The sequence below is a fragment of the Myxine glutinosa genome, chromosome 3 (assembly GCF_964187855.1).
Source record: "Myxine glutinosa chromosome 3, kmMyxGlut1.1, whole genome shotgun sequence".
Lineage (NCBI taxonomy): Eukaryota > Metazoa > Chordata > Myxini > Myxiniformes > Myxinidae > Myxine > Myxine glutinosa.
This window is the reverse complement of record NC_136263.1, coordinates 97,186,502-97,214,442: the sequence shown is the minus strand read 5'-3', so window position 1 is coordinate 97,214,442 and position 27,941 is coordinate 97,186,502. Positions and strand designations below refer to the sequence as shown.

At 48.6% G+C, this 27,941-nt stretch overlaps 1 protein-coding gene across 1 annotated transcript; it reads left to right on the top strand.

Moving 5' to 3' along the window:
- The first annotated feature begins 1 nt into the window (after position 1).
- Positions 2 to 27,912, top strand: LOC144891215 (uncharacterized). Its single transcript, XM_078773594.1, has 4 exons — positions 2 to 14; positions 987 to 1,096; positions 27,300 to 27,440; positions 27,805 to 27,912. The coding sequence occupies exons 1-4, from the start codon at positions 2 to 4 to the stop codon at positions 27,910 to 27,912; spliced, it is 372 nt and encodes a 123-aa protein (XP_078629720.1).
- The last annotated feature ends 29 nt before the right edge of the window (positions 27,913 to 27,941 follow it).

Sequence of the window (27,941 nt, the reverse complement as noted above, 5' to 3'; positions counted from 1 at the left end):
AATGATAAACCGAAGTGAAATTTTTTAATTTTTAAAGAGATTTTTCAAATTCATTAATTTAACATTGTAAATAATGCAATATAAGATTAAACACATCAACAAAAAATTAAAAATCCTTTAAAGACACAAGTATACTACTTACCCTATTCTTCTTCGACTAGATATGAACGCGCACACGTTTAGAAGAAGAACGGTGGGAAAAGAAGAAGAAGCGGGAAAAGCGGAAGAAGAAGAAGCGGACGGGAAAGAACACTGCCGACACATCTTAATACAGTTCAGGGTTGTGATGCAGTTTTCTTTGGCTAGGGGGCACAATGCAGGATACTCTATTCGTCTATTGGCTTCTTCGTCCCAGTAAGCTGGTGCTCATTTTGCCGACCTCGGAAGGATGAACAGGCTGAATCAACGGCCCTGGTGTTTGTTTTCACTGACGTCACAAATTACCCATCTCGCATTGCGCGGCGGCCATTTTGATACCCAAGCTAATCTGCCCGTGTGCGCTGATATTGATTTGTTGCGTTGGTTTATGGTGAATGCGGATCGCAAAAAGTCTGTTTTATAAAGTAATTTTGTTTGTTTTGTCACGTTCATGTGGAGTGTGGTGCCATCTAGTTTATATTACGTATTGTTGCCCAACAAACACAGAACATTCGGTTTAAGTTTGCCGTGGACCAGTGAACTGGTGAACACCTGGGCAGTGGGTCAACCTGCAACCAACTACCTGTATAACAGACTTGGAGTGTACGTAAGGATACGGTAGATCCAAGCTTGAGTATGGCTAGCAGTGCGAGTGACCAACCTTGGCTACCAAGAGACGCTCCCCCCGGACGTTCTTGTTCGTTACAAAGAGAATATTTCTGTCATTGGGTGTGACCCTTATGGTCTATCAAATGATCAATTTGAGAAGAATGTGAGCAAGTGGCCTCAGGTGACCCACATCGACGTGATCAACTACCTGTTGTTCAGCAAATCGGCCAATACCAAAGATGAGTTGAAGAAGTATAAATCCCTCGAGGCATACAGGTTGTACCAAGATGGATGGGTGCGACAAATCCTACACAAAGAACTGAATGACGTCCACTTGATTCGATCCAAGGTATTAATATATTAAACAAACATGTATTTTTTAAAGCTGCTTGTGTTAATGTTATGGACCTGATTGATTAAGTGCCCTCCATTTGTTCAAATGTATGTATTGTAGTCAATATCATTAATGATTATAGTAATTGTATGGTTATACAATGAAACATGTTCTTACTTACTGTTTGAACAAAATGCTCGGAGCAGACAGGTGTGCGATCCCACTGTGATTCTGTTTGGATGTCACTGCGATTGATGGCAGCCTTCCACAAACGCCGCCTCTCTTCACTTAAATTTCTTGTTTCCTCACCCTGATTCAGTAGAAGTTTGGGCGTTTTGTAAAACTTGACTCCTGGCCTAACGCCTGGCCTGTTTGAACAACGAAATACGCCGCAAATTGGCATGACTGGTCGTGAACAAAAACTATTTAATGTGAATCCGCTGACGACGTTGTTCGAGAGGGTATCAAAATGGCTGAGGTGTCCCAGGGTGCCCTGCGCGCGTGCTCCGATGACGTCACAAGAAAACAAGCAAATTGCAAACAAGCGGATTTGCAAACAATTGCAAACAATTGCAAACAAATTGCAAACAATTGCAAAATGGCGGAAAACAAGCAAAAACAACGACATGACAGAGGCTCGAAGTCGAACTCATATCATATATCATATATCATATTGAAGCGCGGTGTTACGCGCGCTGCTTGTAAGCAAGGAGGAAGCGGACAACGCGGTAAGTTGTAAGTCTTTATTCAAGAGCTCCACTGTAACACTGGAGCGTTCCGGGCTTCGCACCCGGTGTATATCCCGCGGCCACGCCTACCCCTCGGGCGTGGCCGCCGCCCACTTGGTGCGCGGAATGATGCCCTCGCGCCAGTGAGCTTTCATGTCCGCCACACGCGCCCCCCCATAATTCCCGCGCACCTGGAGGGCCAGTTTGCGGGGCAAACGGATGACCCGGCCGAAGCGCCCTCTGGTGACTGGCGGTGTCCGGGGTGCAGGGATGCCAGCTGGGATGCCTCCGGCTGCACCCGGGATGGGTGCAGGCTCGGGGGGCGGTGGGGCCGGGCGGTGCCGGGGGTGCGCCCGCCGGGGGGCGGCCCCGACGCGGGGGCCGAGCCACCGGCGGTGGGTGGTCCACGTCGAGGTGGGCCGGCTTGAGGCGGTCTATGGAGACACGGTCAGGAGTGCCGCCGATGTCCAAGGTGAAATGTTTCACCCCGGTCTCCAGCACGCGGAAAGGCCCGTCGTACGGGGGCCGCAGTGGTGCCCGGTGGGCGTCGTGCCGGACGAAGACATACTCCGCGGTGCGAAGCTCCGGGGCGACGTGCATAGGTGGGTGCCCGTGGTGCGCCGTGGGCACCGGGGCGAACCTCTGGGCGGTCTCCTGCAGCGCGGAGCGCTCCTGCGCCGCGGACCATGGTGCCGTGCAGTCGGGGAGGAACTCGCCCGGCACCCGCAGCGATTGCCCGAAGACCAACTCCACCGCGGATGTGCGCAGGTCATCCTTGGGCGCCGTCTGGAGGCCCAGCAGCACCCAGGGGAGCCTGTCGACCCAGCTGCCGTCGCGGAGGGTCGCCCGGAGCGCGGCCTTCAACGAGCGGTGGAACCGCTCGCACAGGCCGTTAGCCTGGGGCTGGTAGGCCGTGGTGCGGTGCAGCTGGACCCCGAGCCCCCGCGCGACCGCCCCCCAGAGCTCCGAGGTGAACTGGGGGCCGCGGTCGGACGAGATGTCCGAGGGGGCGCCGAACCGGGCGACCCAGGTGGCGATGAACGCCTGCGCGACGTCCGCCGCCGTCGTTGACGCCAAAGGCACGGCCTCCAGCCACCGGGTGGTGCGGTCCATCATGGTCAGGACGTGGGTGAAACCCCGCGAGGGGGGCAGAGGTCCCACCAGGTCCACATGAACGTGGTAAAACCGACGTTCGGGCACCGCAAACGGGGCCAATGGGGCCTGGGTGTGTCGGTGCACCTTCGCACGCTGGCACGCGAGGCACGTCTTGGCCCAGCCGCGGACGGCCTTCCGGAGGCCATGCCAGACAAACTTGTCGGCGATCAACCTCTGGGAGGCCCTCGTGCCCGGGTGGGACAGGCCGTGGATGGCGTCGAAAATCTGGCGCTGCCAGCCCGCGGGCACGATGGGGCGAGGCCGCCTGAGGGAGACGTCGCACCAGAGGGCCGTGCCCGCGCCGTTGAATGGCACCTCGGTGACGCGGAGGCCCGTAACGGCGGTCCGCAAGGCCTGGACGTCAGGGTCGGCGGCCTGGTCTGCTGCCATCCGGGCATAGTCGATGCCGAGGTGGACCGCATGGGCAACGGACCGGGAAAGGCAATCCGCCACCGGGTTGTCCTTCCCTGCGACGTGCTGGATGTCCGTCGTGTATTCGGACACGGCCGAGAGGTGACGCTGCTTTCGGGTTGACCACGGCTCGGCGACCTTGCCCATCGCGAACACCAGTGGCTTGTGGTCGACGAAGGCTGTGAACGCACGGCCCTCGAGCAGATGGCGGAAGTGCCTGACCGCCAGGTGGAGCCCGAGCAACTCGCGGTCGAAGGTACTGTACCGGCGTTCGGGCGGGCGAAGCTGCCGGCTGAAGAACGCCAGCGGTTGCCAAGCTCCACGCACCCATTGCTCGTGCACCGCGCCCACCGCGTAGTCCGAGGCGTCGGTGGTGAGGGCGATCGGTGCATCGGGCGCCGGGTGCGCGACCATGGTGGCATTAGCCGAGGCGAGCTTTGCGCCCACGAATGCCGTGTCCATCTGCTCGGTCCAGGTAACGTCACCTTTGCCCGGCTTCCCTCGGAGGGCCTCGTGCAGGGGGCGCAGGAGCTGGGCGATGCGGGGCAGGAACCGATGGTAAAAGTTTACCATGCCCAGGAACTCCTGGAGCCCCCTGATCGTGCGGGGGCGTGGAAACCCCTTCACCGCCTCCACCTTGGCCGGTAGGGGGACGGCCCCGTGCCTGGTGACACGGTGCCCCAAAAAGTCGATTTCAGCGACACCGAACCGGCACTTGGCGGGCTTCGTGGCCAAACCTAGCGTGGAAATGGCACCAGGTTTGCGGCGAAGCCGGAGGCCGCGGTTTCCGTGGTGGTGGTGGGCGGGGTGTGGCGGCCGCCACGAGGCGCCCCTCGGAGTAGGGGTGGGCACCCGCAGGAGGTTCAGCGGCGACGCTGTGCGTCGCGTAGTAGGGGTGGGCACCCGCAGCAGTTTCGGGCTCGGGAGCCGCTACGGCCGCACCGAAACTCGCCTGCATGTCCAAAGCCGCGTAGAACTTGTCGGCCTCGGCCGCGAGCGCTCGGGGTTCCGTTGTCGCAGAACCGGCCAACGCGAGGCGTACTCGTGCCGGCAGCTGGCATCGAAATAACGCCCGGAATAGAGCGTTCGGGGTTTCGTCGCCCATGAGCGACAGCATATGGTCCATTCGGACCGACGGTCACGTGTCACCGAGCTCGGGGAGGTCCAAGAGGCGATCGGCCCGTGCGTCCACCGTGAGGCCGAACGTGGCGAGGAGGAGACGCTTGATCGCCTCGTACCTGTCGTCGGCCGGTGGGTTCCTCAGGACCGACACGACGCGGGCGGCCGTGCCGGCCCCGAGGGAGGCGACGACGTGGCAGTAGCGTGTCTCGTCTGCCGTGATGCCTCGAAGCCTGAACTGGGCTTCGGCCTGCAGGAACCAGATCTCCGCCTGAGCTTCCCAGAACTCGGGGAGCTTTATCGCTACCGCCTTGGTTGCCATGGCTGTGGCGGGTTCGGGTGGTCAGTGACGGCTGACCAGAACGTCGGAGTCACCAATGAAGCGTGGTGTTACGCGCGCTGCTTGTAAGCAAGGAGGAAGCGGACAACGCGGTAAGTTGTAAGAGTCTTTATTCAAGAGCTCCACTGTAACACTGGAGCGTTCCGGGCTGCCCGCCCGGTGTATATCCCGCGGCCACGCCTACCCCTCGGGCGTGGCCGCCGCCCACTTGGTGCGCGGAATGATGCCCTCGCGCCAGTGAGCTTTCGTGTCCGCCACAATATCAGGACCTCAAGATGCTAAGCGACACCAGGCTTCGCTGTGGTTAACTCACCACTCAAATTTATCCACGTACAAAAGAAGATTAAAAAACTAGTAAGGCACTCGTTAGAGAGCATACCTCCACCCATACATACACATATACATAACATAACATAAACATATGTGTATGAAGGGCTCTACCTCCACCTGGCTGAACAGTTAACGTTCGAACCTCACTCAGGAAGACCTGGAGCTCCTTATACCATGTTGTGTGAGCACATATAATGGGGCAAAAATTCAAAGCACTCTATGAACAATAGAAAAAAAAAAAGGTTTATATAAACGGAACACTGATTTAATATACAGTACTAATACACCCAATCCCTGCGGGAGCGGCAGGAAGGGTCATGTTTAATTCTGTCTGGAGTATATAGATTACAGTAGATCTAGGCTCGGGTCCGTTCGTCTGTGGTGGACACGATCACGCGATAACCATCGAATGCCTCAAGGATTTCAGGATTCCTCCAGATTTCTTTCAGTTTTTTATTTTCATTTTTATTTTTTTTTGTATAAAAGATCGAGGCTTGTGGAAGAGCTAACATTAATCACACAAAAAGGCAAACCGACACGTAAAACACAAAATAAGGGGAGCGGTAGACAAGATGGGGCGAGACGGGGAAGGACACAAACACAACATTTGAGAGCAAGGACATCGAAAGAACTGTGGGAGGGAGAGGGCTTGGGGGGAGGTGGAAGAGGTATAAAACATATGGACACTGCAAGGACTTCCAGGAAAGAAGTTGAAATTTCAAAAAAGTGGATCTGGGGTGAATTAGTGGGGGTAGAAAAGATCAAGGTTTTGAATGGGGGAAGATAAGAGATGGTGGCGAACCGCTGTTTTAAAGACCTGGAGGGAGGAGTGAGATTGAAGGGAGTGGAGGAGTTTGTTCCAGAGGCGGGAGAAAAGGGGAATGAAAGAGTGAAGGTGAGCAGAGAGCCTAGATTTTGGTAGTTTAACCATAAGAGGGTTGCTGGCAGATCTTGTGCGACCTGTAGGAATATTTGGGGGACAGAGCACAGAGAGAGCTGGGGGAGCAAGGCCGGAGAGGAGTTGGTAGAAGACAGAAAGACCACCAACCTGCCTGCGGTGAGTGAGTGAAAGGCTTCATCGCAGGAGCTCCAATGATTCTGAAAGCTTTGGTTTCATCAGTGTGAAGCCGAGCTAGGTGTGAGGCAGGAGCACCGGTCCAGAGGGGGGAACAGTATTCCATTGAGCTGTGGATGAAAGCCTTGTATGTGGTGAGAAGCTCAGGTGTGCCAAGGAAGGACTTCGCACGATGGAGGATACACAGTCGGCGACTGGCTTTGGAGGCCAGCTTGGAAATGTGGTTTTCCCAAGAAAGATCATGGCAGATAGTGAGACCCGCTTGAGCGACAGAACTTCTTGGAGAGGATTGTTGAGAAAGAAGATGGGAGGGTTTTCCAGTTGGTCTTTTTGGAGAGACACAGTAAGAGTGTGAGATTTGTCCGGATTGAAAGACATGTTCCACTTGTTTGACCAGTCTGTGATTTTGTCCAGGTCTGCAGAGAGTGAGGAGGCTGCAGACTGCCGATCTGAGGGATGAGGAATGGAGCGGCAGAGAGTGGAGTCATCAGCAAAGAGATAGAGAGGATTTTCCAGAGAGTCGGAGAGATCATTGATGAAGACCAGAAAAAGCACAGGGCCCAGAACACTACCTTGGGGAACTCCAGCCAGAACAGGAAGGGGAGATGAGAGAAATCTATCCAGGGCCTCACGTTGACTATGACCAGAGAGGAAGTCCGCAAGCCATGCGTGGAGATTTTCATGGATACCATAGGAGGAGAGTTTGGTGAGCAGAGCTGGGTGCCAGACTGTATCAAAGGCACGTGATATGTCAAGGGAGACAGCTCTGATTTCCTGTTTGGCATTGAGAACCTCCATCCATTATTGAGACAGCAGAAGCAACATGTCCAGAGTAGAATGACCTGGTCTGAATCCAAATTGATGATCGGAGATCAAGCCATTGGAGAAGAGGAAGGATTTGATATCCGAAGCAATGATGGATTCCACGACTTTGCTGATAATTGGGAGCAGGCTGATTGGTCTGTAGTTGCAAGGATCTGTTTTTGCATCTTTTTGTGTAAAGCGGTAATGTTTGCTGTTTGCCAAGATGCTGGCAGATGACCTTGAACAAAAGAGAGGGTGAAAAGAACAGAGAGAGGGTGAGGTAGAGTGGTCGAGCATGATTTTAGGACCCGTGGGCCGATGCCGTCTCGACCAGTTGCAGAATCAGAGTCGAGGTTTGACAAAAACTTCTCCACCTTGTCAGGAGAGAAGGCACAGAGTCCAGGAGCAGTTGGGTTCGAATGGGTAAGGTGGGAACAGATAGAGATGGTTTGGGACACAAGATTTTGAGGCAAACACAGAGTTGAGGCATTCGGCTTTGTCACGTGCGTTGTCAACTGTGAAGCCATTTGAGGTAAGGGAGGGGATGGAGAGGGAACAAACACCAGAAACGGATTTGACAAGACGCCACCAGGATTTGGAGAAGGAGACAGGTTTGAGAGTTCATTCTTGAGTGTGGAGAGATAGTGCTTCCTGGCACTCCTGAGGGTAGACACACACTTGTTCGTCCGAGGTTGGTGGAAGGAACTGAGATTGCCTTCATTTGGATTTGCCTTCCAAGAGGCAAAGGCAAGTTGTTTCAGGGCAACTTCCTCCCCCCAAGCCCTCTCCCTTCCTCACATCTCCCTGCTCTCAAATGTTGTGTTTGTGTGCTTCACCTTCTCTCCCCATCTTGTTTTCCGCTCCCGCTTTTTATATATTTTGTTTGTCTGGTTGATTTGTTTGTGAAGTAAATGTTAGCTCTTTCACGAGCCTCGATTCAGTATCCCAAAAAAACAACAAAAAAAAAACAAAAAAAAACTGCCTCACCACAAGATTCAGTGTACCATGGACGGGAGGAAGGGTATGACAACTGAAGACGAGATGGGATAAATCTGTGCATGAGAGAGAGCAGTTTGCTTTGGAAGAGTTCCCAGGAAGAATTGATGTTATGTTGGAGGCAGTAGAGATGGGAGACCAGTCCAGATGATTGATGGCTGCTTGCAGACTGTGCCAGTCGGCCTGAGTGATATGCCAAACTCGTCGATGCTGAGGAGGCTCTCTGAGAATGGCCAGAGAGATGTCCACTTTAACAAGCACATGATCAGAAGAACTGATTGGAGCAGAAGAAGAGCAGCAGACATTTGCAGGGAAGTTTGTCATAACCAAGTCGAGAAGAGAAGATACTCCATTGACTGAGATCCGTGTCGGGAAATTGACAGATTGTGTCAGTCCCAATGAGTCGCAGAAGTCCATTGCTGAGGTTCCGTGGCTGGTGAGAGAGGAACCCACACCCAGCCAGCTGGCATGATGACAGTTGAAATCGCCACATATGCGGAAGAGAGAGTTGGGATGAGTTGATAGAAGTTGGACCATGTTGTCAGACAGCGAAATGTAAATGGATTCATCACTGTTTGGAGGACGGTACAGAACACATATGAACAAAAGGTGGGAGCGGAGAGGAAGTTTAGTGTTCAACAAGCAGTAGCGACTGGTTAAAAAGGTATTCATACATGTTTATGGTTTATAATAATTCTATACCTCCGCCGACAAAGTCGCTGGAGGCATTATGTTTTCGGGTTGTCCGTCCGTACGGGCTAAACCTAGTTTTTCTCAGCAACCATATGCCCGATTGAGACGAAACTTTCAGGGTATGAGTGACACCCATGCAGAATGTTGTTATGATAATTTTGATGTCATAGTTCACGTGGTATGGCAGCCATCTTGGATTAAAAGCAAATAATTAAAAAAATATTTCTCAGAAACCACTGAATGGAAATTTTTTAGACTTGGCACATTGTGAAGTACTTCCTATAGGGAACAAAAGCATGATAATGATGACATCATAGGTGAAGTGGTATACCAGCCAAAATGTTTTAATCAAATTCCGTATCCTAAAAATCTGAAATTGCATGCACATGATATATGACCCATTTGTATTGAAATATTAAATTTATGACATCATCGGTCACATGGTTTGGCAGCCATATTGGATTTAAGGATAATATTAAATAATTATATCTCTGAAACCGCTCACCCTATTGATGCGAATTTTTATAAATAACATTGTATCAAATATCAAATATGAAATATCATTTTACAAAGCACCATTGCTGCATATAGTTTGAAAATTATGATGTCATATGAATTACACGTCGTCACGTGGTTTGGCAGCCATCTTGGATAGAAAAACGAACCTCATCCGATCAACACGAAACTTCACAAACGTGATCCCCTACCCATACATATTGTGAGAAACAACCTGGTTCTCACCAAATTAGTGCCCCGCCCACCACGTCACGTGACCTCCTTTCAGCCTCACGCGATTGGGTGGCGATTTCGGCACGCGATTGGTGGAGGGTGAGAGAGCCGGCCGCCATCTTGTGCGACGGACGTGGCTCGAAGGCGTCGAGTGGAAAATAGAAAACGGGGATTTTTTAAGCCTCACGACAGCCGAGTTGTGCTGATCGTTTATAGTTCTGTATTTTAAGAGTGAGTAACTCCGGAAGAGAACGAGTGATTCCCGGATATCGTAGATTGGAACTGTGAGTCATATTGCCTGTGTCGTGTTTGGAGCTTCTGGTGCCGACAGTTCCTGCAGGCCTTGTGCTGGGTATTCCACTCTGTTACCATCCATTGTTTTTGAGATCGAGCCAATAAATCATCGTGCCTACCCCTAGAGGCCGGTTAAAACACAGTTGTGTTTATTGAGTTCTCTTTGTCCACCCCGTGGACTACTTGAAGCCCGGACATTAACGTCCGTATTCCGGGCTGGAAGCATTTAACAGCCGGGATCGCGACAAATGGGTTGCTCGTCCAAGGATCATTCAAGTAAGAGACATTCGAACTGAGACGGGAATTCTGCAGTGGACGACATCTTCCTGCATCTGCTCATCGTTTCCTCACCAGCAGACGCCATCTTGGAGGAACTTTCTCACCAGCAGACGCCATCTTGGAGGAACCTTCTCACCAGCAGACGCCATCTTGGAGGAACCTTCTCACCAGCAGACGCCATCTTGGAGGAACCTTCTCACCAGCAGACGCCATCTTGGAGGAACCTTCTCACCAGCAGACGCCATCTTGGAGGAACCTTCTCACCAGCAGACGCCATCTTGGAGGAACCTTCTCACCAGCAGACGCCATCTTGGAGGAACTTTCTCACCATAGGACGCTATCTTGTGTGGTACTTCACTACCGGATAAGTGAATAGTTTCCGGATCCCTCCAAACAAACCGACAAAAAAAAAACCAAAAAAAAAACGTGAGTTATTTGTACGTTGCATTTTTCTCATTGGCAATTTGATGTGCGTTGGTGATATTGTGTAGTTCGTGTCGTATTTCCCCAACAGAGCGTTGTGTTTGAATTACGTGTACCACCCCAATATTGTTTGCCTCCCCTGGGTGAATTGCCGTCCCATGTGGTGAAAGATATTGCTGAAATATTTCGATCCAGCCTCCTTTTAGACTCAGTGTTTTGTGCCTTGTCTTATGATAACTCGTAGCCAAGCTATGTCGACCAGAGAAGTGAGAGTTCAACCTGATCATGTTGACAGTCACGTGGGTGGCGATGTGAGCGACGCAATCAGCCTTGACCCGGTCACTAAACCCGATATGTTAGGAAGCGATCCCATCATGACTAAATGCATGCGTTCGACCTTCTGGACCGGGCTGACTCCGGTTCAACAACTCGACATGTATAACAGGGAGAATGACAGGGCAGAGGCAGAGCGTATTAAGCGAGAAGACCGAGAGCAGGCGGCAGCAGAGAGAGAGCATGCGGCAGCAGAGAGAGAGCATGCGGCAGCAGAAGCTGAACGCGTCAGAGAGCATGAGTTGCGAATGTTGACTGAACGACTGCGGGCAGAGGTGTCTGTTGCAAGCGTCCCGGAAACTGTTCATGTTCGTTTGCCGGACTGGACGGGAGACACGAAGCCAGAAGCGTATCTGGAGATGGCGGAGAAGTTGTTGGCTTCCGGTGGCATTGATGAGAGCTTGTGGGTCGGCCATCTTGTTAGCCATCTATCTGAGAAGGCGAGGGAGGTATATGCGAGGATGGCAACCGAGGACGCAAACAAATACAGGAAATTGAAGGCCGAGATTTTGAACGCCTATGCGGTGTCCGCGTGTATTTATAGGCGTAATTTTTTCAGTTGGACTCGTCAGTCTAGTCAAACCTATGAGGAACATTTGCGGGTCTTGTTGGAACAGCTGCAGAGATGGTTCAAGGGGAGCAAGGTTGAGTTACCTCAAGCGGTTGCGGAACTCCTGGTGCGTTACCGTATCGATCAACAGCTTCCGCCTGACTTAGCGTTGTTTCTTGTCGACAAAGACACTGTTTCCTTGTCAGACTGCGTCAACCTTATTGATAAACATGTTTTGGCGTGCAAAATGTTGCAAGTCACGCAGTCGCGTCGTAAGACGGAGGATTCTGCGATCGAGACCGCCCCCCGTCTGCCCGGCGGCTGGATCGAGGGGAAGGGTTCTCCGATGCCCTCCACTGGTGGCGGTCGCGAGCTGCAGGCCAGGGCACGGCCCTGGTGCGATTTCTGCAAACGCGTGGGGCACGGTGGAGACCGCTGCTTCTCTAACCCAGCTAGTCCGGCCTACCGAGGCAACCCTGCTGTTAAATCGGAGGGAGGTCAGTGGAGGTCATCAACTGGGCCCTCGCACACGACGGTCGCATCGGTGACAGAGGTCACTGCCACCGAGGCTAATTCCATTCATCCTCTGTATCAGGATTATTCAGGGACAGCCTTAGTGGGTGGCCCTGATTCGGTGCTGAAGTTTGAGGCCCAATACCTTCGGGATACTGGGGCGACACTGTGTGTTCTCCGGGCGGGGGTAGTTCCGGCCTCTCAGATGCGTTATACCGGCGAGTATATCATCCTTCGGGGCATTAACCAGGTTCCTGGCCGGTATCCCCTTGCCCTCCTCGAGGTCCGGAGTGACATTTTTACGGGTCCAATGACCTGTGCGGTGGTACCCTACTACCCGGTACCCGGGGTCTCCTTGCTGATTGGCAATGATGCCATGGCCAGGGAGGAGTCATTGACTCTGACCTGTGGGGTGGTCACTAGATCCCAGAGTAAACAGGCGGAGAGAGTGGCGGAGTCAGACATATCTTCACTCTGGCCCGAGGAGCCTAGCGCCTCGACTCCAGTTCCCGGCGGTGACGTTGCGTCAGTTGAAGTCCACCCGAGCCTCCCGTCAAGCCAACCTCAGGTGCCGTGCTCCTCAGGGACCGCTCCCGCCTGTAACACGGGGACCCCAGCTACGTGTTCGCCGGTCGGCGAATCCGGGGAGGAGGATCAGTCCTCCGAGGCGGTTAGCGACCTCAGTTCTGGGCCGGAAGTCACTCCCGCATTGTCTGCGGTAACCAGTTTAGTGGAGGATCAGCACTTCGATCCCACCCTTGCCATCCTCTGGGAAATGGGAGACGACTCCGAGCCGGGACGAACAGGCTACTATGTGAATGGTGCAGGTGTGCTGATGCATAAGTATTCCCCAAAGAACATGTCCTCCACCCAGACGTGGAAGGTTCGACACCGAGTTGTCGTACCGGGGAGGCATCGTCAGTCAGTCATGCAATTGGCCCATGACAATATTTCCTCGGGTCATGTCGGAGCTGCCAAGACCTTAGCCAAGGTCAAGAATCAGTTCATATGGCCGCCATGTCGCGAGACTTGCTCCTCGGTCCGTTTTCCCTCCTGTAAACGCTTTCCCCAACTTGAGTTTGGCCCCCTTGTCTCTCTATTGTGCTTTGTGTGAAGTGTAACTCTTGTGGGGTAGATATTAATGTGGTGTATTGTGTTTAATATTGTGTTGTGGATAAACCTTGTTCATTGTATAAGCCTGTTAACAATTACCGCCATCATATTGCCATGTGATTTGCACCTACTACAAATACTGGTTTCAAAACGCCGTCTATCCGACGGGTTTTTTACTTAGGTGGGGAGGACTGTGAGAAACAACCTGGTTCTCACCAAATTAGTGCCCCGCCCACCACGTCACGTGACCTCCTTTCAGCCTCACGTGATTGGGTGGCGATTTCGGCACGCGATTGGTGGAGGGTGAGAGAGCCGGCCGCCATCTTGTGCGACGGACGTGGCTCGAAGGCGTCGAGTGGAAAATAGAAAACGGGGATTTTTTAAGCCTCACGACAGCCGAGTTGTGCTGATCGTTTATAGTTCTGTATTTTAAGAGTGAGTAACTCCGGAAGAGAACGAGTGATTCCCGGATATCGTAGATTGGAACTGTGAGTCATATTGCCTGTGTCGTGTTTGGAGCTTCTGGTGCCGACAGTTCCTGCAGGCCTTGTGCTGGGTATTCCACTCTGTTACCATCCATTGTTTTTGAGATCGAGCCAATAAATCATCGTGCCTACCCCTAGAGGCCGGTTAAAACACAGTTGTGTTTATTGAGTTCTCTTTGTCCACCCCGTGGACTACTTGAAGCCCAGACATTAACGTCCGTATTCCGGGCTGGAAGCATTTAACAGCCGGGATCGCGACAATATGCAGAGTGTACATTTTTTAAGGTCATATATCATGTGGTATGGCAGCCATATTAGCTTGAAAGCCGATATTTAAAAAAATCCCTTCTCTGAAACTGCCTCACAGATCGATGTGAAACCTGCCATGTCTGGTAAAAATGTGATACTTGAGAACAGCCGAAGGGATTTAAATCAAACTTGTTTCTTTTTAGCACAGTGAACGATGGCATCTACCCATTGTGGGACTATGTGGAGGCATATTGGTGACACAGTCGCATTGTTCTAGTTACTTCTGGTAGGCTTGTTCTTGTTTTTTTTTTTTACTTCTGGTAGGCTTTACAAGGAACGGTCAGAAAAAGCGACTGCCATTTTCAAAGTGAAAACATCACTATAGATGTGGGTCTACAGAACATCAGGCTGATACATGTAAACATGTTCGTACTATCTGTGGATACTGCCAGTGTGAGGTCACCTGGCGAAAGCGTGTTTGAAGAAACAATGAAATGTAAAACATCCTTTCAAAACAAACCCATCACGTTGCAGCTTCCAGTGATGAGTCAGAGAACGAGGCGAATACGGTGCATTTAATACATATTAAATGTACATCTGTTTTTAAGGACATGACTCCTCACGACCGTGCCAGTTCAAAATCCCCAGTGACAGAACGGAGATCCTGATAGAAATTGATGCAAGTACAGACTTGGCATTTAATATGGAATATTTTTTTTGTGGGGGTGAACCTACTTTTCAAGATGACTTAGAACCAAAAGTTCATTGGCATTATGTTGAAATTATTCTAGATTTTGTTAATGTGACCTTTAAAAGAAACAAAAACCACATTTGACATTTCGAAGCAAATAAATTGATCCTTGAAAGTGATGTAAACTGATATCAAACTCAATTCATGGACAGTACTGTGTTAAACTTCTGTACGTTTTCCAGAAGTATCTCTTTATTTTGCACATTAGCCAAATTTTTTTTCAACAAAAACAAAAGCTAAATTATGACTGGGATTACGGACAGTAAAATTACAGTTCAGTACTTCGTGTAACCCCCACGAGCATTCAGGAGAGCACGTACACGTCGAGGCATGCTGTTCACGAGATTTGCCAAGGTTTGGACAGGAATCGCTTGCCATGCAGTTACAATAGCCTGCTGCAATTCACACACAGATGTAGGCTGCTGGTCCAAGTTGTCGATTTGACACGTTAATTCTCCCCCACAAGTTCTCTATCGGATTCATATCCGGGGACATGGCAGGCCACTCCATATGCTCTACACGACGGTCAGCAAGAAAGTGTTGGATCATGTGAGCACGATGAGGCCGTGCATTGCCATCTTGGAAGACAAAGTTTCTTCGAAAGGCTGCACGAGCAAATGGAAGCAATGTTTTTTTTTGTTTTTTTTTGTATACTGAATCGAGGCTCGTGAAAGAGCTAACATTTATTTCACAAACAAATCAACCAGACAAACAAAATATACAAAAAGAGGGAGCGGAAGACAAGATGGGGAGAGAAGGGGAAGCACACAACCACAACATTTGAGAGCAGGGAGAAGTGTGGGAGGGATTCTTCCAGAATGACCCTGTACTTGAACTGGTTCAGGTTTCCATTCAGAACAACCAGGTCAGTTTTGCCCCCTGCATGAAAAGCAGCCCAAACGGTCACCCCACCACCTCCAGCTTGGACTCTTGGCACTATACAATCTTCGTTGTGGGCTTCATGCACTTGTCTGCGCACTCGGACGCGGCCATCTTGACAATAGACCAGAAATCTAGACTCGTCACTGAAGGTCACGTGATTCCAGTGTCCTGGCTGCCATTGACGGTGCTCTCTGGCCCACTGCAATCGGTGCTGGCTGTGTTGTCTGGTCAGGCGTGGCTTTCTCAGGGGACGCCTGGCACGATAGCCTGCTTGAACCAGTCGTTGGTTGACTAGCCTTCTCGATACAGGCACATTTGTCAGTTGCTGCCACTCAGCCCGAAGCCGATTAGCTGACTTGGTACGGCCATTGCAGACTAACCGGTGCAGCTGGTGATCATCTCTCCTTGTGGTTCTGCGTGGACGTCCTGGCCTCGGTATTGGAGTAGGCACACCCCTCTGAGCATTTCGTTTCAGGATCTTTGACACCTGACCTTGAGTGATGCCATACTGCCGAGCAATAGCACGCTGTTTCATGCCAGAATTTCGTAAAGCCACCACTCCATGACAAACAGCATTGTCAAGTTGATGGACCATCTCCAGAGGAAGCGGCAATAACGTTTGTAGACGTGCAGCAGTGGTTTTCCACTAATACAGAACGCAACAACCCTTATATACCCGATTGTGAAGCCAATCGTCAAATATACCTGTCCTTACATTTTGTCACGCCACCTGTGATATAATCCTGTTATTGACTTCTTGCTGCAAAAGACAATCAGTGACATGGTTCTTTCAACAAAGACATCACCGAAGGGTAAAAGAAACTCACCAGATTGACATACTGAGTTCAGAAAGTAAACCCAAGTCAAGAAAAAAAAAAAATTCCATATTAAATGCCAAGTCTGTAGTTTAGCTACTCTACTTAACAGACATTATTTTCACCAATTACCCGGTGACATCAATACTTTGAAACCAGCTACAATATTACTGAAAAGCTACGCTGGTGATATCATCAAATACTTAGGTGAGAAAGAAATGTGTGTTCAAATTGGGGAGAAACGTAGTTTTATTACAGTACGTGTAGTTGATGGCGTGGGACCTTCAGTACTGGGTCGAGATATTTATGTCGAAATTTTCCTTTCCCTGGAAAATATTTTCAATGTTGTTGTTCCTATTGCCACCGATTACATCATTAAGCAATAGCCCCAAGTTGTTCTACAGTTACGCCTTGGGAAAGCTGAAAGGAGTACAGGTTACTCTGAAGGTGCAGGACGACAATCCTGTATTCATGAAGGCAAGAACTGTTCCTTTTGCCATCCGCGAAAGGTTTGACCAGAATTTGGACAAACCTGAAATGGGTGGTGGAATTGGAAAAGTTCGGCAGTGAGAGTGGGCCTCTCCCACTCTGTTGGTCATCAAACCTCATGGTCAGTTGTGGATTTGTGGTGATTTGTGGTATTCTGAGTTGGAGCAATACCCAGTACCTACCCTGGAAAAAATGTTGAACAAGTTAGTAGGTGGAAATAAGTATACACAGCTTGATTTTTCTCAAGCTTACCACCACTTGGTGTTGGCTCCTGGAAGCAATAAGTATACTATGGTAAATACACACCAGGGGCTGTACCAGTACCGAAGGCTCTCGTTTGGTGTGAATACAGTGGTCCCAGCATTTCAACGTACCATAGAGAATTTACTAAAATATCTCCCTGGGTGCTGCGTTTACATTGATGATGTCCTGTTTACGGGGTATAGTGATGGCAGCCATATTACAAAACCTTCATGGGGTTTTGAAAAGGCTGGAGTAAAATGGAATTACCAGAAAAAGTGACAAGTTTCACCTCATGCTGGACAAGATTGAGCATGTTGGGTTTGGTATTTCGGCTGTGGGGATTTTCCCTATGAAACAGAAGTTTGAAGCAATCCAACAAGCAGCGGCCCCTGAAAACGGAGAGGAATTGCAGTCATTCATAGGCCTCGCAAATTTCCTTCACCGCTTTGTTTTGGATTTCGCCAACATCATGTCTTCTTTGTACAAGCTTCTAAAAAAAAAAATAGAACAATTCGACTGTGTCGACAATATGCCTCCGCATAGTCCCACAACGGGTAGATGCCATCGTTCACTGTCCTAAAAATAAACAAGTTTGATTTAAATCCCTCCAGCTGTTTTCAAGTATCACATTTTCACCAGCTATGATAGGTTTCACATCAATCGGTGAAGCAGTTTCAGACACACAACAACAACAGGCATTTTAAGGCCATTTTCCCTGCTAGAGCGGGGGTTAGCCTTGTGGGCCCCATGACAATCTTCTCCACCAGAAGCAGTTTCAAAGAAGGGATTTTTTTTAAATACCACCTTTCAAGATAATATGGCTGCCATACCACGTGACATACTACCTTAAAAAATGTACACTCTGCATATGTATGGTATGACGTTTGTGAAGTTTCATTTTGATCGGAAAAGTTTCGTTTTTCTATCCAAACTGGCTGCCAAAGCACGTGACGTACGACATCATCATTTTCAAAAGATATGTAGCAATGGTGCTGGATGATATTTGTAAAAAATCGCATCGATAGGATAAGTGGTTTCAGAGATATAATTATTTAATATTTTCCTTCAATCCAATATGGCTGCCACACGATGTGACCAATGATGTTTTCTTGATAATTTTTTAATCGCCATACCTAGTCAATAATACATGTAAAGTTTCAAATCAATCGATTTGGTGGTTTGGGAGAAGATGTTTTTTTAGTGTTTAAGGTTAAATCCAATATGGCTGCCAAACCATGTGACCTATGATGTCATACATTTAATGTTGCAATACAAATGGGTCATAGATCATGTGCATGCAATTTCAGATTTTTACGATAAGGAATTAGATTAAAACATTTTTGACTGGTATACCACTTCACCTATGATGTCACCATTATCAGGCTTTTGTTCCCTATTGGAAGTACTTGACAATGTGCCAGGTTTCAAATTTTTCCATTCAGCGGTTTCCAAGAAATATATATTTTAATTATTTGCGTTTAATGTCTACACTGTAGGTTTGAAAATGTTTTGTTGCATCTCCATTAGCCAAGAGGTTTCCAACGGTATACAATATGTGGGGGCGACTACCTGTGTGACCGATTCTATTGATGGACGGAAAGGTAGAAAGATTACAACTTTATCTTTACTAGTACACCCGCCAATACGGGAGGGGCAGAAAGGGTCAATCCTATTTTGGGTACATAGATTACAGTCGATCAATGGTCGGGTCTCAAGAACATTGGGTATGTGTTCATTTACCAAGTTTCTTGTGGAGAGATCGCCAAGTGGTTTAAGCATTCGAGCAAGCACTCCATTCAAAACCGTTAAGGAATGGTTGGCTTGGCAAGCGCTAGCTAGCTGCTTGGTAAATGAGCGCACCACAGGCTTCCTCCCTTTCAGTTTCGTTTTAAACAGAAGGAGCGAGTTTCAAAAGTTCATTACGAAAAACGCCACATTAGCGCCAGGAAGGGTCATGTTATGAACCCAACACATATGGGGTACCTAGAGTACAGTAGATCTTCGCTCAGTTCTGTAAGTAAAACTTACCTCACGGATGTCGGGATTCCTCCAAATTTCTTCATTTAGTGTTATAAACAGCATTGCGACTTTTAAAAAAGCTAATCATATGTGTTTGTGGTTCATAATATTAATTACTGTTCATTAATGTTCATTACTTCTGGTAGAGGCTGTTGCTCCCACGAAAACGCAATGATAAGCTATTTATATACATTGACTCGCCGGGAAAACCCCCTTGGGGAGGTGGGATATTATTGGTATTAATATTGTTTTGTAATAACATTAATATTATGTCATTATCGTTAGTTTTGTTATTCGAAGCGGCCTTGGAAAAACGCCACGATAAAGCTAACTTAATATGGCTATACACCTCAACATGCAACCCATTGGCGGCAATGGCGGGGAAAACCCACTGGGGGGAAACCCCCTTGGGGAGGGCGCAAATGAATGCGCTACAACCTTCATTATGTAACCCTTGGTCATCCTGTCAAGTTTGCTTGAGATTGGATAAGTAAGGACGGAATGTATTGGCGTCAAAAATTCATCAGACAGACACAAATGGCGTATTTTAGTATGATTTTATGCATACAAATGTGAACGTCTCTGTTTGGTTATGCCTTATGGACAGCCTAAGGAAGTGACTTAGAGAGGGAAGAGGGGATCCATGGGGGGTAACTTTTCATGACATAAAACATGGGCGCATCAGATTTAGACTAGGGGAGTGCCCAAGGGGCGTGGCAGCTGTGCGTGCCCAAGGGGCGTGGCTTCCTCTGACTATAAAAAGCCCACTAAACTAAATTGAGTGACTGACTATATATTTTCCGGGCAACGCTGGGTAGCTTTGCTATTATAATATAGACTCGCACATCACCTGTGGGGTAATTGCCCTAAAGATGATGTGCTAGTCTATATATTTCGCTGTCTCGAAACAGAAGGGACATTTTGCTGTCTCGGACGGATGCACGCACGCACGGTGCCTTTTACAGTATAGAATAGAAGGGGAAGGAGCTATTCTAATATTACACTATGGAAATAACGGCACTAAGGGACCTGTATGGTGGTTGCCATTGCCTCTGAGCACCGCAAAATTCCCCTTCTCTTCCCCAGCCTCGTCCCGAGTCGTTCACACATGCGAGACGCATGGTGAGTTGTGTAGTAAGTTCAGGAATCTCCTTTAATCAAGTGGTTTATTAAAGACGATACCAAGCTCTCACAGAGCACACGGCCATCATGACGAGCCGCCATTAACCACTGAAGCCACGCCCCCAGACGTCACTATGCAGTACGTAGTACCAATCGCAACATCTCCCTTACATTGAAATTATTATGTTTGTATGCAACAAAACACTACTAAACTAAATCAAAATAATAAACACAATCAGACACAACTTGAACCACACATAGATTGGATCGGGGGTTACTGTTATAACTCTTAACCAAAATGTAATTACTGCTCAGTATGATTAGCTAAAACAGAGAAAACACAGAATCATTCCAATCAACGCATTGTCTCTGCACCAATATTACAAGGGCTGATTTCTGATGGTCGTTATTCACTATCACGATATCTCAATGGTTTTCGAATCACACGGCCTGATCTGGTCGAGTACGGAGAGTTGTCCGGCCTTGTTGTCTCAGCACTCTTGTCATCCTTGGAGCTGGAGCAGCCATTAGTTTCCATTTGTGAAGCATCGTTGTTGAAATGTACGTGTCGAGCAGTTGGTAGACTTTGATGTGTTGGTCGGGTCGGTTCGTCCTTCCACTTGGCGCCACAATCGGGTGGATGAAGTTCACGCAAGTGTGCCCTGGTTCTTCGAAGATGCGTCCCGTTAGGCGTCTGTACTATATACGAGCGGGGTTCATTACAGCGAGCCACAACTTTCCCGGGGTACCATTGGTGCGTGTCCTTGTTCAGAATCCGAACCCGATGTCCAATAGCCAATTCAGGTAATTGCGGCCCAGCCGTTCTGTTGTATTGCTTCGCCATCCGGTCTCCACGTTCCTTCAATCGTTCCTGAATTTCCTGATGCCTTTGTTGTGCAGGAACCAACAGACGACTTGGTAGGTTGGTGCGTATGGGCCGGTTGAACAGCATTTCGCTTGGACTTGGGAGGTGGGAATCTACAGGTGTGCACCTCAGGTGTTGTAGTGCAATATCTATGTCACTCCCTGATCTAATACACTTTTTGATCATGTTCTTCACTGTTTTAACTTGTCTCTCAACCAATCCATTACTGCGTGGATACCTCGGCGATGTTGTCGTGTGTTTTACATTCCATTTGGTACACATATCACGGTATGGCTTACCCACATATTGAGGTCCATTGTCTGATATGATCTCCAGAGGTGGGCCGAACATACTGAAACATTCCGATGTGGCCTTGGCTACTGCACTACTCGTCGTGTATTCCATTCTCTTCACAACTGGGTACTTGGTGTAATAATCCGTCACCAAGAGGTAGGTCTGCCCGTGTAGCTCACACATATCACTGGCTACCTTTGTCCATGGTACCGCTGGTATCTCATGAGCTATCATAGCCTCACACGTTTGTTCTGGTTGGTTCTCTTGACATGCCTTACATGTTCTGACAACTCTCTCAATGTCCAGATATATACTTGGTCAGTAAACACATTCGCGTGCTAGACGTTTTGTCTTTTCGATCCCCATGTGCGCCTCATGGAGCTGGTCGAGGATATCCTTCCGTAGCTGCTCTGGAATTAGTACCTGTCGACCTTTGAAGAGAACACCGTCACAAATACCAATTTCATCACGGTATGGCCAGTACGGACGTAGGTCCACAGGCAGCTCTGTAATCCTAGCAGGCCACCCTCCATGAACAACCTGCTGCAATGCTCGAAAGGTTCTATCAGCCTTTCCACACTCTCTGAGTTGGTCCTGTTTCCTTGAGCTGAAATCAATGAGGTCAAAGCGATGATGATCATCCACATCATCAAGCTCAATACCATCTACACGTGTGTCCAACTGCAGTTCCTGATTGTTCTCTGGGTTCGGTAGCCTCGACAGCGTGTCTGATAGCATCATCTCACGGCCGGCCTTATACTCCAGATCAAAATCGTAGTCTTGGATTTTCACAAGAAGGCGCTGAAGCCGTGGAGGGGCGCTTGTAAGCGGTTTGCTGATGATCATGACCAATGGTTTGTGGTCTGTGTATACCTTGAAGCGTTTCCCAAACACATAAGTATGGAACTTCTGTATGCCAGCAACAAGGGCCAGGGTTTCTCGTTCAATGTTTGAATATGCAGACTGAGTGGGTGTCAGAGTACGTGACGCAAAAGCAACAGGCTTGTCATCCTGCAAAACGCATGCACCCAGTCCCTTCTGTGACGCATCCACTTCCAAAACTGTCTCCTTGTCATGATGATAGTATGTTAGACAGGCGTCTGCATCAACACTCTGTTTCAGTTGCTCAAATGCAAACTGATGGTCTTCCTGCCACATGAATGGCACTCCATTCTTCAGTAAATCTCGGAGGGGTGCCACTTTATCTGCAAAGTGGGGAATATGTGGTGACAGATAGTTCATCAGTCCAATGAATCGGCTCAAGTCTTCCTTATCCTGTGGTGACGGCATCTTCCGGATGTCGCAGATCTTCCCAGGATCAGGTGAGATTCCTTGTTTGCTGTAGATCGAGCCGAAGAAGTTGATACGGTCGGTCTTGATGATACATTTCAAAGAGTTGAAAACCAGACCCTCTCTTCGTGCTACTTTCATCAGGTTCAGAAGATTACGATCATGCTCCTCTTCAGTTCGTCCTGATACTGCCACATCATCGGAGATACCAATACAGCCTGGTGCTTGCTCGAGTATGCGGTCCATGGCTTTCTGGAACAGATCCTGGCTGACACATAACCCAAAAGGCAATCTCTTGAAGCACCAGCGCCCAAAAGGTGTGCAGAATGTGGTCAAAGCCTGGCTTTCCTCATCCAGATGCACAGCCCATAACCAGCCCGAGCATCTAATTTTGAGAATATTGTGGCGTCAGCAAATTCTGGGTTCAGCTCGTCTAATGTCGGTATTTTATGTGGACACCTCTTCAGCCAAGAGTTCAGGCGTTTCGGATCGAGACATACTCTTAAGCTCCCATCTTTCTTTACACTATTACAGATGGAAGAGCACCAATCCGTGTGATAGTCCACTTTCCTGATGATACCCTGTTTTTCCATTTTCATTAGTTCCTCCTTCAACTTCCCTTTGATGTGAACACTACACTTCCTTGGTGCATCAATCGATGCCTTTGCATCAGGCTTTAGATGAAGCCTCACTTTTCCTTTAAAATTCCCAATGCAGTCAAACCTGTCCGGGAACAGCCTTTTCAAATCATCCACGGAATTCACCTTGTAGGCCTGTTCCTCATGGCGCATTGGTTTCGGAATCCTTGATGCTGGAGGTGCAGCCTTCAGCAATGTCCTCCGTTGCCCAGCAATGCTGTTTATGGTGACGATGTTGAGCTGTTCACACACTGGTAGTCCAAGTACTGCAGGTCCAGGTACTTCAACCACATAGAACCTGTACTTGAACCAATCTGAGTCTTTATATCGACACAAAAGCTTGAGGATTCCATGACACTTGATCTCACTGCCATTGTAAGCAGTGAGCTTGGTCCCACCAAGCGGAGTCAGTTTTGACATCCATTTGTTTCCATACATGTCCTTCACAATACGCGTTAGCAAAGTATTCCTTGACGCACCTGTATCCACTTTCAACTGCAGTTTGTATACACATTTCATGTCAGGGCATACAATGTTCAACAGTGTGTACACTTCATCCCTCGTCTGCTTCATACACAGTGCGGATACCCTGATCACGTGAAACAGCTTGGTGTGTTCATATGCGTCAGTGTCACTTTCGTAACTGTCTTCATCGCCTTCAGTACAATACCCCCGACACTTCATTCACTGAGGTCCCATTATTGTTACTTCCCCGAAGCATACCTCTCAACTTGCTTTTGATGACTTGACGGCCTCTTCCACCCATTGCAGGACGGCGGCTCCACTCGTATCCATCAGCATATCTTGTGCTTCGTTTGGGATTTTCACAACAACGGGCCCAGTGTCCCAGTTCACCACAATACTTACAATAATCATTGTATGCTGGGCAGTTCTGTGGTGGATGTGATAGTCCACACGTTTTGCAATTTTGTCGATGTGTCATGGCATTCACAGACGATGAAGGCCCTTCCATCTTCTGGATGGCCTGCTTTCCGATTACCATTGCTTCGTACTTGTGTCCCTCACTTAAAACCAGGTCCATGTCGTACCCGACTTCCTGGTCGAGCAGATGCTTTTGAAAATCATCATGTGGGGTGCTCGCAACAATAACTCGATAATCCGTTCCGAGAGTTCTGCTTCGGAGAAATTGCACAACCTTCCCTTCCGTCGGCATCGGTTGACGAAATCATCAATGGACTCTCCTTCTTGCTGCCGAAATCTCATCATTTCCAGCTGGTGAATCCGAAAGTTTACATGAATGTCAAACTGATCCTCGAATAATTTATATAATTTATCCGGATCCTTTTTATCATCCTCACTCAGAGTCGATGCATTGATCCGCCGCAGTCCTTCGTGTCCCACAGCAATCTGAATTTTGATGGCCTGTCTGGCTTTAGTATCGATGCCCTCGTCCGACAGCACCAAGTTCATTCGTTGCTTGAATAACTTGAAGGTCTCCGCCAGGTCCGAGCTTGACCAGTCCATTGTCGGGAACTTCGCCATGTTGAAAAAAACACGGAACGTGCCGCCGTGGTAATCCGCAAAGGAAACAAGACCAAACGTCAAACTGTTTGTTGATCTTCACGATCCCGCGCTGCCACCATGTAGTAAGTTCAGGAATCTCCTTTAATCAAGCGGTTTATTAAAGACGATACCAAGCTCTCACAGAGCACACGGCCATCATGACGAGCCGCCATTAACCACTGAAGCCACGCCCCCAGACGTCACTACGCAGTACGTAGTACCAATCACAACAAGTTGGGCCAGTTACTGTTGCATTGCAAACATAGTGTGGCAGGTACAGTTACCTCCTATCCAAAAGTTTTTTTTAAAACTCTTAGCTCTACCACTTGTGTGTGCGACAATTTAAACTACATATGCAAACATATTATATAACTACATATGCATGCATGCAAGCATACATACATACAGTACATACATAACCATATACGTTTGCTCTATCATAATAAGAGATAATATATCGTTATCGGTTAAATAATTGTGATATGACTTGAGACTGGGGGTTAAATATGCAGTTATATGACTTGAGGAGTGGTGTCCGAGTTAAAGGGATGTTGGAGGAAAAGTTGTCTCATCCTCAAAGACCACCTCAAAAGTTCATTGAATCATTTTTATTTAAAAAAAAAGAAGTCTATTTACAGCGCAAACTATCATAATGTGCACATCATTGATATGAGAGATTAGTGGCGGATCCAGGATGGGGAGGGTGCAGGGGGTGCGCACCCCCCCTCCCACCCACTCTTCAACGCAACGGCATGGATGTGCTGGAGGCATACTCTATGATTGACGACAAGAAGGACGCGCTCACTCAACTACAGTCAAATGCTGAAACTGAATTCTCTCTTTGGTTCGATCACGCTGAGGCCATGATAGAATCTGGAGGAGGTGACGTCACAATGCCGAGAGTTGTAAAACGACAAATCCATCGTCCAAACACTGCCGCCAATACTCCCTTGCTCTTCCACCTCAGAAACATGTCCATTCCATTTCTCGACCACCTCAGCCAGGAAATGGACACCCGATTCTGTGCTGAAAACCGGGAAGGTAGTGATCTGTTTCTGCTGATGCCATCTGCAATAATCGCTGATACCTGCGACATTCCAGCAATACATCAGAAGCTATTGCGTTGGAAAAACGACATGGAACATCCCGCAGGACTGATCAATGAGCTTAGAGACTGGAAGATGTTTTGGAGAAGGAAGCCCAACAACACGCTTCAAAAACACATTCATGGATTGTTTCTGCGCAGTAGATGGAGACGAATTTCCATCCATCAAAGTCCTACTCCATATTGGATGCACCATTGCACCCACCCTCCCTGCAGGCTCCTGTGAGGCCGAACGCTCATTTTCTTACCTGCGTCGTCTGAAGACCTACCTAAGAAATTCCATGGGAGAAAGTCAGATGGCATATCTGGCCCTCATGAACATACACCATGACTTCACCATATCCCCACATGATGTATGTGACATTTTCATTCAGAAACACAAGCGCCGTCTATTCAAAAATAGCATAATTTACGATTAATAAAATAATTCACATTCACTGTCCTATCTGATCTCTTTTGTGGGGAGAATCCCCTGCCTTGATCTTCACAACCTTGGCGCATGGCTGTGCCGGGCTTTGCCCAGCACACAGTCTGTCATCGCCATCATTTCACACCATGGGAGTGCACAGGTCTTTTATAACAACCAGTGAGCCCGTTGGTCCAAATGGACCAAATTTTCATCGGCTTTCATGGCCTTGCAGCATACCTGCCTGCTATAGGCCTAGTGCTTGAATTGTAATAAATGCTTTGTAAAATATTGCTGCAGTTTTGAGTTTGTACAGTGAGTTTAATAAAGGTTAAAATTTCCCCCCTCATAGTTAGTCACACAAGCAACATGTAGCCTCGCGATAGTATAGTTATGTCTTAGTATTTGTGAGCTTAGTTCCTTTTCCTATGTGAGTTCTGCGTTGAAGTAGAGTCAGGAGAATAGGCCCTCCTTCCACCGACTTTCCAGCTACCCTAGCCTCATGCCCCTTTGCGCTAACTTTGTTTCATTTTGGGCAAGTTAACACGAGGCAGGCGAGGAAGGTCGGGTGGAGCCGAGGGCGGAGCGGCAGAAGCACTGACGGTAAGCACGAGCCGCCAATCAGGGCTCAGAGGTGGTGGCGGCGGCGTTGCATCACAGGGCATGGTGAGAAGGTTCGAGAGGGTTCCAGAAGTTTCGGGGGCGTAGCTATAAAACCCGCTGCAAGCCCTCGAAAGGACTCACGTGAAAGGGATTGATGAGGACTTGCGTCAGGAACCTGCACTCAAAAGGACTTGCGAGAGAATGACTAGCGCGGGAACACTGATGAGCGAAGGACTCGCAGATGAACGAAGAACCCGATAGGACTTGCAGCGAAAGACTTGATGAGCAAAGGACTCGCACACACTGACCAACCAGCTTGGAGGGATCGAGGAAGAGGAGTTATGAGCGTCCCAGAACTGTACAAAATACGCGGGCGAGGCCTGACGCGCATGAACCGAAATACGCGCTTTTAATGTGTGGCGCTCGGTTGAGTTTGAAGCTGATCGCTATACAATGCATTAAGTCGCGTGAGTGAGGAAAACGGCTGTGTAATCGCCCGCTGCGCTGAGAGTCCCGCCCTTTGCCCTTCCGCCTCATCATCTGCCTTGTTCAGGAGACACGCTACGAGGTTCCTGCCATCGCCTGCTGCCATCTTCGCGGGACGTGCGGGGACCATGGAGAGCCGGACGGGGACCGTCTCTGGACGACCACGTCGATGCGTTGGCTGAACATCTACCCATCTGCAATTCCCTGTGTGAGTGTGTGATGGGCCCGAGTCCAGGGGATAAGTTAAGATTGATTAATCCCCCCTTTGTAAGGGGAAGTAGGGCGGCGTAGAACCGTAACAATATTATCATTGTTTTTGTTATTTATTTAGTAATGAGAATGGCATGCCATGGAAGGACCTATTAAGCTGCTCTATACACCTTAACATGGCGTGCGTTTAGAAACATGGGAATTCTTCTGGATTCTTTGTAGTGTTACAGATTTGTCACTTCCGTTGCTGTGGTTCTCATCCACTGTAAACATTTTTGGTTCCATGTACTATTATTGTTATCATTTAAGTGAATTGGAGATAACTGTTTTCAAAAGGTTAAAAAAATTAATGTTTTAAAAAGAAACCGGAAACTGGATCGGTAACCGGACAAAGAAGAAGAGGAATAAGACGAGGAAAAGGAGGCGGAGCGAGTAAGGTGGAGAAGAGCCGAGCTGCTTTGAGGTCTTGAGCAAACGCTGGCGAACGGGGGTCACGAGT

Bases quoted from the DNA above. Each gene is read 5' to 3' on its own strand.
- LOC144891215 (XM_078773594.1), top strand. The intron at 1,097-27,299 runs GTATTAATATAT...TGCCTTGTTCAG, and splicing joins TCCACTTGATTCGATCCAAG to GAGACACGCTACGAGGTTCC. The intron at 27,441-27,804 runs GTGAGTGTGTGA...TGTTTTAAAAAG, and splicing joins ACCCATCTGCAATTCCCTGT to AAACCGGAAACTGGATCGGT.